At 43.0% G+C, this 12884-nt stretch overlaps 1 protein-coding gene across 1 annotated transcript in view; it reads right to left on the reverse strand.

Annotated features, from left to right (window-relative positions):
• Positions 1–12884, reverse strand: part of BRIP1 (BRCA1 interacting DNA helicase 1) — a 1630984-nt gene that overhangs the window by 963523 nt on the left and 654577 nt on the right. The window contains exon 10 of the mRNA XM_078679817.1: positions 853–985. Coding sequence (XP_078535943.1) covers positions 853–985 — 133 coding nt within the window. The remainder of the gene's footprint in view (positions 1–852; positions 986–12884) is intronic.

Genomic DNA, 12884 nt, shown 5'->3' on the forward strand with positions numbered 1-12884 from the left:
TTTTCTTCAAAAGAATGAATAGATATTTAAAATGCAGCTGTAAATATGTTCCGTGACCTGTCTTTCACCTTTGCTGCTGGCTCTGGCAGCAGACAATATGACATCATAACTCAACTATAATAACTTATTACCACTGAGCCGCTCCACTATTTCCTTATTGTAGGTGGCCAGAAATGCCACATCTCAAATGTGATAAAGAAATTAGACTTTTATACAGAGAATGCAGGCTTCCACGTGTTATACAGGAATTTCTGCATCTGGAATTTAGGATAATGGTTGTGCTGGAGAGCTAGATTCATTAGGGGAGAGCGCTAAGGCGCTCGACCTCGGACCTGGGGATCTGGGTTCGAGTCTCGGTAACGACGCCAAAAACCCCCTGTGATTCTGGACAAATCACTTAATCTCCCCGTGCCTAAAATGAAAGTGTGTCCTCATGTAACGTAACTGGTGCTATGTAAAGCGCTCTGATAACTGATTCGGTTCGGTTCTAGTTCGCACTATATAAAACTCTGCAAAAAAAAAAAAAAAAAATTACAGATTATGAAGATATCCACATAGGATATATTTACATAAAAGTTGTCTAAATGGTGCCTATATACTTAATGAGAGGTGGCCGTACAAGATGATTACCTCAACCAGGAGGGATACATTGGAAAAAAATACATCACAGTATTTTAGGCGACTTCAAACTTCAAGTGGCTCACTGGAGGGCTCAAATACTTTGCTAGATATCTACTAGACGTTCTATGCTGACATCTTTCCTAGTAGGCTTTAACATTTCATTCAGGCTCCAAAGAACTGAGAATCAGCAGAATATCGATGCATAAATTGTAGAAAGAGGATTTGGCCTACCTGAAGATTAGGAAATGTTGCATTGGTTATTCCCATATTGTGCAAAATGGTGAGCATTTCCTTTCCGTTCCACACTTTACATGAAGATTCATATTCCCGTTCAATCAAGTGACCAACGCTTTCTCTGATCCAACTACAAGAAAAACGTCAAAATCATCATAAAATGCAGTTTGAAAGTAAAAAGGAGAAGTAAAATATTGACAGTGTTAATCTGTGCAACTGGTTGTAAATAGGGGTGTTAGAAATCCGTGTAATTTCCTATTGTGTAATTATGTGAAATTTTGGAATATTCTGCGAAATTATGCAAATCTGGAATTTGTGTTTGTTTTTTGAAGAATGAACTTGCATTCTAATGTCCTAAGCAGATGAGTCGACCTGCTTTACGATAAAAAAAAACCGCACAAAACACAGCGCCGTGAACCAGAGCAGCTCCTGTTCGGTCTATTCACATTGTCCCAGTGCCATAGCGATGAGATTTGTTTTATTTGAGTGATCTCAAATTACACCACGTCGCATAATGGTGTTGTTGCGAATAAAATGCCCAACATGAAATGCCAGAAAGTTTGCAAATTATGCCCCCGTAATTTAAATTTTGCCCAGGCCTAGGTTTAAAGACAGCCATTTTGATCAAAATTAGAAAGATATGTTATTTGCAGGCTTGGAAGTCGCAGAAAAACCTAATGCATTTTCAAAGACAATGTCTTGATTTTCTTCTGATGAATCAATTTGATTTGCTTAAAATAATTTGTAACAGAAAAGGGCCAAGATTGGCAATATGGCATCCTACAGACTTGACACAAGGTGACAACCATATTACTGTGTTATACAAGTCATATACTCATATTTTTCACCACAAAGCACGCCATTTCACAAGTGACTAGTGTGAATATTTGAAATCAGTTTTCTAATAAGACAGATGCATAACTCTTACCGCAATTTTGGCATAGAACAAACAGGTAAAAGGGATTTTGTTAGGATGAAGTACAGATTTTCTATGGCTATATAACAGCAGATACCTATGTTGAAGACAAAATACAGTTCAGCTCTGTTCTAACATATTGCTCCATAAATGTTAAATCTACATTTAAATGCTATGTGGACCTGAGATTAATTGCTTCTGCTAAAATTGGCTAGGAAATTCTCTGCGGGCTACTTACCCACTAGCTCATGGTAGTGTCTAAAAGTGATGGGCAACTCCCTTTAGATGGGGCTGCAACTGTACTATTTTAACAAAATGAGAACTGTGAAACTCTCAAAGTAGTTTGTCGTTTACCCTGAAGGATTGACTCAGAGGTCTTCAGGTAATTATCCTGCACAGCTTCTCTTCATCGCTGCAGGAATGTAAGTAAGTAAGAGAGAAGAAAGAGAAATGGCCTGTGAATTATGACATTCTATAGCAATCTCAGGCCATACAAGAGTTTGACTGAAAGAACTACCTTGATTTTAGAGAAGGTGATGAAAGGCAGAGATGTTGCCAAATCCTGGCGTCCACTGGCTTGTCCGGCTAAGGTGACAGAAAACATGGAAACCATTTTCCAGGAAAGATGTCAAAGGACAAGAGTGCTTTGGCTGAAAGGCTGACCCATAAGCTAGGTAAGTATTACATTCAAGTCTCACTGACACACCCTGAAAGGAGTTGAAGGGAACTTGTTGTGCAGCCCCTTCAAGAAGTGAGTTATAAAAGGTAATTTGAATACTGAATCCTGGCTAGTTTGAAATATGCACTCAGACAGCAACCAGATATTCTTTCCCATGTTCAAGTTACCCCTTTTCACAGCGAAGTAAAAACACAAAATCACAGAATGTGTGCTACCCCCGCAAGGAGCGAGTCTAAACCTATCTCTTGACAGCAAGAAGCAACTCAGGCCATTGATTAAAATATAGTGACTTAATAGAAGGGTACCTGGCCAAAAGGAGAATTTCCAAGATCTGTATTGGAAAGTTACTAGAAGCAATATCTAGCTTGTAGTTGTGTTCCCCTGTGTCCACTCACACAAATGGGAGAGTGCTTATGATTCCAATCCCTTTTGAGTAGCAAGAACAGAGCGGATTTACACACTCATGGGCATTTTATTCCTGAAATAAATACCTATAGGTTTTTTTTTCTCTCTCTTTAGGGCATGAGTATGCTTTTGCCCAATCAAATGGTTGTGCCCCCCACCATTCATCTATCTTCAGCAGCCCAGGGATGAATTGGGAGGAAGGAAACTGCAACATTTTCAGTAAATACAACTTGACTATCTCCAAACGTACAGACCCCATTCCCTTTCTAACCTTCATCCAAGTTGATATGCCAAGAACTATTTCCTCTTCAGATGTGATGTTAACCAGGGTGGTGTTTGTGACCAAACTGGAATTTACTACGTTGTCAGAAATCTAGCTTGTGCGTAGCTGCTAAAAACCAGTCTAGTTCATCCTATATAAGTTATTTAGTGCCCATCATCAGACGTTCTACCAACCGCCTTCTGCCTTGCATGGAAGAAAGAAAATAGATATTTCAGAGACCGCACAATTCTTTCCAATTTTTTTCCAACCAATTGATTGGGCTTATTCTCCAAGGACATTTTAAGAGTTGCTTGGGTGCTTGGATTTATGGGCACATCGACTGTGAATGCTGCTGTGCACAATGCTATCAAATTAGGGACAGAGAACTATAATTTTACAGACCAGGGCTCCTGATTTCACTCAAGTAGCTATGGGTGGCCCCTGTGCCATTATTAGCTGTTTAATGTTTAGTCTAAATTCCGGACATCTCTGTGGAGATTTATGAACAAATCTGCAATATGCGTTAAAGTGTTAAGGACTTAACTGACAACAATGAAGCTGAGTTGGGCGATCTCTGGTGTTTGGTGTGTAGGGGATGCAAATATTGAGGGTTGTTTTGATTACTGCCATCGTTCTGATGATATACATTATCATCCAAACTTATACTGTCTCAATATAAAGGGTTTGAATGAGGATAGGCAACCTCCCCAATCTTCCCCTTATAATGATGGCAATTTAGAAAATAGAGATTATGATGGAGAATGGCAGAAAGTGTTCATTTGATGAACACAGAGTTGTTTGACGAGAATGGTTGTGCAATAAAATAGTGCCAGAATATTCAATTCACCTTTTAAACTTTTGTACATTTTATCGTATTTATATGTGATTTCAGCTCTATGTATATTTTGGATAAATCTATTATGATAGTCTTTGACATTAAACTAAATAATTAATTGAACTGAATTGCATAGTGTCATAGTAAAGGAATAAAAAAAAAATAGTTTTTTTGTATGCTTGTCTATATTGCTTTTCTGCTCATCCGAACCCTGCTACTGGATGTGCCCATCCTTGGTGTGAGAGACAACTTGGCACTCAAGAAATGACTCTTGCAAACCAGGTTGCTTATCAGAAATTGGTTGTATTGTTGTTACTGCTGAAGGCTGTCTACCTGCTCTCTGATGAGCTCGTATGGTGATGCACACTTACAACGCAACTTTTACGTCGTAATGCTGTTACAACGCAGCTATTACAACGCAGGATCCATTACAACGCATGGCATTACATCGCATATGCTATTACAACGCATACCATTACATCGTAAGTATTGGTAAGTATATACATTTTTTTTATTTTATTTAATATTATATAATTGATTTAATTATTATTAATTATAAATAAAAATAAATAAAAATATTTATTTATGTTTTTAAATATTATAAATTAAATTTATTAATTTAAGTAATTTTTTAAATAAGTATGAGTATAGGAGTATATGTTTTGGTGTACTGAGGTATATGCTTTGGGGTGTTTGGGTATTTTTTGGTTTTAGGGCAGGATTTGGGTTTTGGGGTACAGGCGTGTTTTTAGGTTTCAGGGCTAGGTTTGGGTTTTGGGGTACAGGGGTGTTTTTAGGTTTCAGGGTAGGGTTTGGGTTTTGGGGTACAGGGGTGTTTTTAGGTTTCAGGGTAGGGTTTGGGTTTTGAGGTACAGGGGTGTTTTTAGGTTTCAGGGTAGGGTTTGGGTTTTGGGATACAGGGGTGTTTTTAGGTTTCAGGGTAGGGTTTGGGTTTTGGGGTACAGGGGTGTTTTTAGGTTTCAGGGTAGGGTTTGGGTTTTGGGGTACAGGGGTGTTTTTAGGTTTCAGGGTAGGGTTTGGGTTTTGGGGTACAGGGGTGTTTTTAGGTTTCAGGGTAGGGTTTGGGTTTTGGGGTACAGGGGTGTTTTTAGGTTTCAGGGTAGGGTTTGGGTTTGGGGTACAGGGGTGTTTTTAGGTTTCAGGGTAGGGTTTGGGTTTTGGGGTACAGGGGTGTTTTTAGGTTTCAGGGTAGGGTTTGGGTTTTGGGGTACAAGGGTGTTTTTAGGTTTCAGGGTAGGGTTTGGGTTTTGGGGTACAGGGGTGTTTTTAGGGTTCAGGGTTGGGTTTGTGATTAGGGCTAAATAAATTATAGTTACCATTTATAAATTAATTAAAATATTTATTAAATTAAATTAATTATATTATATTAATTACATTTTAATTAAATTAATTAAATAAAAAAAATTATTTTAATTAATTTAATTTCATTACAATTTTAAACATATTTAAATTAAAATAATTTCATTATATTAATTAATTAAAATTAATTACAATTTTTATTAAAATTAAATTAAATAAATATATTTTAAAATGTATTTTAATTAAATTAAATAAATTAAATTAATTAAATTAAATTAATTACATTTTTTTTAAAAAGTATACTTACCTATACTTACGATGTAATGCCATGCGTTGTAATAGCATCTGCGATGTAATGCCATGCGTTGTAATGGCATCCGATGTAATAGATCCTGCGTTGTAAAAATTCCGATGTAACGGAATGCGTTGTAATAATCCGCGATATAGTGACACCAATCCGCTCGTATATGCAACTGCTTGTATTCTTGGTGCGAATTTAGTCATGTATTTTCTATTAGAATTTATTTGTATTACAGTATAAATCTGCATCTTACTGCAGGTGTAGGGGGATCCCTTCGTTGGTATGCTCTGTGATTCACACACTACACATTTTTGTCATAAACACTTCTCAGATCAAGTCTAAACATAGCACAGAGCTTTCCTCAACAGTTTAAATGGCCTGCTCCATGGAAGGCAATGTGATCAGAGCCAAATCTATGCCCTTGACGCAGACATCGAAGGACCTGAAATCCATGGTGATTGAGTTCTTTGGTGTGGTGTGGAAGCCGACCTTAATTGCAAAGATGTCACTGACATCACAAGGGCTGAGGTATCAGCGTGCCGATTATAAATGGGAGTAAGGTTTTAATGTAGAAGCTTTGGAGGTCACGCTGGCCAGCACTGGTGAATTAGAGAGTGCTCCAAAGAAAAATTTCTAACATAATTTGCTTAAAGGCTTGTCCCGAGTCCAAGTAGAACTTGGTGTAGAAACGTCATATTAGATGAAGGCCTCTTTTTTTTCTTACAATGGTAAGTAGTTGATGGAGAATGTCTATGTGTAATCTTAAGCTCCGCTCGTCAGTGTCATGAGGAACGGTTCCTGTAGCAGGATCTCCTTTTCAATGCTACCATCCGTATGATGTCACTCTCATAGATGAATCTGCACAGAAGAGTATATGTCGCAAAAAGTCTGGAAAGATTGTGAACAAAATGAGAAAAACTCAATAGCTCCAGAACCTGTACCTGTGGAGGGGTAGAAAATAGGAACTGACCCTAGCAATGCTGCCTCACATATCTCTGATATATCACTTCCAATGGAGTTGCAAGACGTCAATCATGATATCAGAGGTCACCAACTAGTGTGGTGATGCCTGGAAACAGCGAGGGAGCACACCACTACCCTCCCAGCCGGATCGCACCTTTGCATTCTGGTACATGCAGTTCGAATGATTCAGGACAAAGTTCGTAAGTATTTCACCAAGGTTGGTGCAAGTAGGTACTTGGTATAAGGTATCTCTGACACGAGACACGGCTCGTGTTTCTGGATAATATCCTTCATCAGTAGAGATCAGTTTGGGGTGGCTTTGAAGGCTGCCAAACAACACTAACAGGCTTCGTGGTGATGCCTCATTGCTGTGCAGAAAAATTCTGGATTGAGCCTGCCACATAGCCAGAGGTTTACTACTCTGCAGGAAAAGGTATGCTATAGTAGCATTATTATTTAAAGCCCATATGGCTTATCTAAAGTAACCCTGGCTTATTTTGTATAACCTGAGTTTGCCTTTGTGAACTAGATGCTCTGCCCTTGAAGAAACACAATAACTGGACTCTGAACACTTATATACAGTCATCATTACTCTGTCACCATAGAAAATTGATTTATTCTGGTACTGGACACTTTCTAAATTCACATGCTTTCTTAGAGCAGCACTGTTAGACCTGTCAGTCCTTTGGGTGGTCCCTTCTATTTATTTATTTATTTTTGTTCCCTTTTTGCCTCCAAACTCCTTTTGCTTTTTTATGTCCACCGGAATTTTTGGCGTTGTCCTGGGGGTTAGGTGCTACCTTGCCTGATATGTTTTTGAGGACTTGTCGCACTTTTTTAGAAATGATGTAAGCAGAGACACAAAATGGTGGCTGATAACTGCCATCATTTTTACCTCAGGAACTAGGGCCATAGGACTCTATGAGGAAGTTCTAGAACCTTCTGGCTAGTTCTGGTAGCCAGAACCCAGACTATAAAAGGCCAGAACCAGGGTGCCCATTTTAGATGCTAAGGAGTGACCATAGAGTCAGTTGGAGTGCAGGCTGTGGCGTTAGGGGGCTAGGACACACAGAGGGTTGACTTCCTTCCCTAGGGATTGCTGCCTTACTGCTGTCACCGACCCGCTAACCATAGACCTGGCCCTTTTGAATTGTACTTTGTTGTTTGGGACACAAGGCCCCCACGAGTTACTAGAACCCTTCCCCTGACGCTGGGGTGGAATCGTATGTCTGCTGGTGAACTGGGCAGGGAATTCTGCTGGGACCCGATAGCGACAAGGTGCCCCAAGAACTAGAGGGGAATTCTTAGTCTTCGACAATCTCAAGGACTTCCGTCTCTGATACCCCCGTAGTGCTCACCTCTCTCCTGTGCTAGGAAGCGCTGCCCCGACGTTGTCTGCCCCTCCCTGAGGTGTTGGGTGTGGAGCGGGATCGTGGTGACAGCGGAGCAAGCGAAGGGGCGCAAGAATAGTGGCCCGTAATTGCGCAGGTCCTGAAGTGAGGGAGACACTACACCCAGAGAGGGGGCGGAGCGACGGCACGGAGTAGCTGCTGGCAGGCAGGTCCGGAGGAGGGCCTGTCAGCCGCCTGAGGACAAAGGCGGCACCGCAAAGGAAGACACTTATCTTCCGCGCAGAATCGGCAGCGCGGACCTTCAACAAACCTGTAGCCGCGCCTCAGTGAAGACCGGGGTTGAGGTACAACCAGCGTGCCGATAGTGAGTGCGACCCCCCCCGCCCCCTCCGGGAGGCTTTGAGGTGGTGCGGTTTGGCCTGTGAGGGGAGAGGACTCGGGTCTACGGCGCTGGTGGTGAAACGGTGAACTGGAGGAACCAGCCTCCCTGATTACAAGTAAGCGGGGAGCTGGCAAGGGACGTGGAACCAGAAAACTACGCCACGGTCCCTGGTGTTTAGTTGAGGCGGAAGAGCTCTGTGGAACTGTGTGCTCGCCAGCACGAGTTGAGCTGGCAGGACTGCTAATAGACTTGTGACTCAATCGTTTTAGGGCTAATTCTGGCTGGTTAATAACGAGGACCAGGGAAGCCAGTGACAGAGGAAATTTCCCACGAAGTTGGAACAGCATTGACCCCGTTCTCCTGAGAAGGGATTAAGAAGGGGGAGGGGAGAAGCATAAGAGTGAAAACGGGCAACTGTTGAGAAGACATATTGGTAAATCTAGCTGAGGCGGCTTCTCCATGTTCACCAAATAGTCCTAATGTATACTTCTGCTAAACTGTATAAATGAGGAATGTTGTTTCAGTGACCCCTAACTAGACAAATTGAGAATAGCTGAATTGTAAGTGATAAGTATAATTGGTAATTCATTGAAACTGGGGTCCCCATGATCTGCTGAGTTGAACCTAAAAGTATTTCATTACTGAATGTTCCAGAGTGTCACTTTAGACTAAGCATTAACCCCATGTCAGAATTGAAAAGAACTGACCCACAACCCAGCAACAGAGTATTGAGTAATTACTTCTACATGAAAATGTGTATATGCTAATAATCCAATGCGGAGCTATGCAATGAACAGAAACTAAGGACTGCAAGGAAACAGAGAAACTACAAAGAGATTTTATAAAGCAGATCGTATTTTTCTAAACTGGTGTGGCATCCTTTATTTTCAGTGGTGGAGCGCTGGGTTACTGTGAGTGAGAATTGTAAGCACAACACATTTGCCTTGGAGTGAAGCTGTCCCTGCTCTGTGCTAAGCTATCCTATGTAGTCTGGTAACCCCAGGTCTAACAAGCACACAATAAATACCTGACAGCAGAGTAAAGATGTGATTTTTCTCTATCCATTTTACAGAACCATATGATCAATTCAGTATCCACTCTGGCATGACTGTAAGGAAAGTACCAATGCCCAGTATACAACATTGCAGAACTCAGACAATGGAGTGGTACATGTTGGATTTTACCACTGAGGTGTGTGCCAAACTCAATCAAACTAACCTGCTGTCCGTGAGGATTGTCGTTGGGTGACCAGCCTCAACACCTCGCGGTACCCGCTTCGCGGGTCCCGCATCGTTTGTTTGCCGTTTGTTTACTGGAAGCTGCTGTGGGCGGGGGCAAGGACAGAAGGGCTGCGAGCAACTGAACCGGGACTCTCTTTCCCAGGAGTCCCGGTAAATTCAGCGCCTGTTCCACCTGGCGTGCTCTCCCTAACTGCCCCGCCCAATTGGACTGCACCTCATTAAAACACCTGGGCTTCAGTAACTGTGTGGGACGCCTTCTTGGACTAACCTGCTGCCCGTGAGGATTGTCGTTGGGTGACCAGCCTCCACACCTCCATTGTTTGTTTGCCGTTTGTATACTGGAAGCTGCTGTGGGCGGGGGCAAGGACAGAAGGGCTGCGAGCAACTGAACCGGGACTCTCTTTCCCAGGAGTCCCGGTAAATTCAGCGCCTATTCCACCTGGCGTGCTCTCCCTAACTGCCCCGCCCAATTGGACTGCACCTCATTAAAACACCTGGGCTTCAGTAACTGTGTGGGACGCCTTCTTGGACTAACCTGCTGCCCGTGAGGATTGTCGTTGGGTGACCAGCCTCAACACCTCGCGGTACCCGCTTCGCGGGTCCCGCATCGTTTGTTTGCCGTTTGTTTACTGGAAGCTGCTGTGGGCGGGGGCAAGGACAGAAGGGCTGCGAGCAACTGAACCGGGACTCTCTTTCCCAGGAGTCCCGGTAAATTCAGCGCCTGTTCCACCTGGCGTGCTCTCCCTAACTGCCCCGCCCAATTGGACTGCACCTCATTAAACTGGCCCTTTAAAAGCAAGTCACCTTTACCGCTGCGCGGTAGCGCGCGGGAGCGCCCGGGGCTAAGCCCGGGCAAAGGGCGGGCCCTCTGTGGCCCTCAGAGGCCTGAGGGGACTGGACTGGGCATATCCCCTTGATCAATTGTTTTTTACTCGTGTAAGTTGCAAATAAGTTTACCCTGCCTTTTTTGCTATTTTCGGCTGTTCGTAACAAATGTCATCACCACCCTTAAGTGTGGATACAGGCATGCTTGATAAGGCAGGGGGTACGCCTAATGGCACTTTGGATAAATATTTCAAAAAGTCAGTGGGGGATGGCACAAGGGAGATTACTTTAGCAGAACGACGAGCAGAACGCCGTCGTTCTGTAGAAAGTATGAAGATTAGGTTGGTATCCCAGTCATCTGTTCCTGTTGACCGAATAGATCGAGGAAGCCCAAATGGCAATGAAAGCCTACCACTCACTGACAACCTGCCTTTGGTATTTAGAGATAGTACATCTACTCCTACCACTTCCCCTAAATTAGATTTAACTGGCCCCTCACCGACATTTTGTAACAGTACGACTATAACAACTAAGGCACAGATCACCCCTGTACCCCCCCCCCCGCCCCGCACCATTACACGGAATAAGACAAAAGGTATTATTCCGTCATCCAGAAACTATGGTCCACCCCCTACAAAAAAAAGGCGGAAAAGGGGGGAATTTATACAACAAAAATTAAGCCATTCAGATTTTGGTAAAAAGGGGAAAACTACTATTGGGTGTGATAAGGCCGTAATAGTTGCATCACAGTCCCCAAATTCAATATCCGTACCGTTAGCTATACTGCATTTCAAGGGGGAACCCCGTATCGCTAACTGCCCTGATACTATCACGCCCCAAGCAGTCCAAAATCCAGCCATACTGGAAAGTATTGAAAACTTAATAAAAAGTTACTCTTTAGCAATTCTAGAGAGATTGGAAAAGGTTGAAGAACGACTTGGGAATTTGGAAAAGGAACTGGGGAAGAAGGATGTTTCTATTTTATCAGCTCCAAATATGGTTACAGAAACTAACACACTGTCTGTACAATCTAACACATTCGCCCCTAGTCCGGCTATCAACAAGACCCCAACTACAACGAATCCAACTGATAATAAAGGTGGAAAACAACCATCGACCCTGCCAAAACCACAATCTGCCCAGACTCTTGCTACTACAGCCTGTAAACCATCAAACGGGATAGGTGAAACACTACCGAAAAGGCCAGTAAGGGAAGCAGAAGGTATTAGGCACAAGCAGGGAAGATCAAACAGGGTCCCACTTCCAGAATTACCACCGGAAGCAGTACCCTTTGTTGTAGTTCTTACGGGGGTCCCCGTGTTAGAAGAAAACAAGCGGGAAGGCTATGTCCAATTGAAAAATAAGATCATTCATTGGCTTAGGTTAAATAGGCCAATCTCAAGTAGTATTAACGGCGACATTATACATGTTCGCCGAACACAGTGGCTGGGTGGTAGACATAAGGACATTGAGGGTGATGTGGTGGTGGTGAACTTTAGGGACCCCAATGCTGTTCACTTCATACTAAACTGGCCTGCAGGCAACACCAACAATCGTATTACTCCCCGACCACTAACATACTTCTACCCCAGATCAGTGGTTTTTCCATCTCAGCACTACCCCCCCAACCCATGCAAATACAAGTCTGTCCTCCGACCGTACAGGATGCTAGGATGAATGCATATCCACCATATCCCTTGTTGGCTTTAGACCCTTATGGTTGGAACCGTATACCAACAAGGTCTACTCTTTCTTGTAATAGAAGAATGGACCATTTAAATCCATTTACGCCCCTAGAGACCACTAACAGATATGACATTTTTAATGGTCTAGACGATTGCGATTGACGCCCCATGAGTAGAGGGAACTATAGAAGTGGAACTAGTCCCAGTAGAACAGATGATAAAGTTGTAGGTACAGAAGGGATGGGGAATGTAGGGGCAAACTGTCCAACAACAGCAATACTCCCAATCAACCCGGCTGCAATTGTGGTTTCATTAGCCTCGAGATCGACCGATAGTATCCAGCGACCAGTGGGACGCGATGACGATCTCCAAGCCTCCACAATTATAACTGGGGATGGCGGTTTTCCACAGAACTTAGGCTCTGTACAATCTTCAAGGGAGCGGGAAGAAATGAGATGCATGGGAAACCATCAAGATATAGCAAATGGGGTTGTCTTGGGTAGCCCAAATGTTTCGCATAGTTCCATATTAAATGCATTACCGAGGGTTGGAAATGCTAGGGTGGAGAACGGAATGGGACTTGATGTACCGGGAGTTGTGGAAGAAGAACTGTTGAGACGTTCACCAATGCTTGGGGAGCCAACTTTGGAGGTGCAATCCGCGACCTTGGCCGATGTGTTAGAGCCTCTAAGGTTGGTCTCCTGGAACATAGCTGGCGTCTCAAAACATCTAAGGGACCCAGAATGGGCAGGATTTGTTGATACTAATGACTTCTGTCTGCTCCAAGAAACATGGGCAGTGGTAACACCCCATAGAATAGGGTACAAATCGTTTGGAATAGGTGCCACTCCATCTAGGAGTGA

The sequence above is a fragment of the Lissotriton helveticus genome, chromosome 3_1, assembly GCF_964261635.1.
Source record: "Lissotriton helveticus chromosome 3_1, aLisHel1.1, whole genome shotgun sequence".
NCBI classification, from domain to species: Eukaryota; Metazoa; Chordata; class Amphibia; order Caudata; family Salamandridae; genus Lissotriton; species Lissotriton helveticus.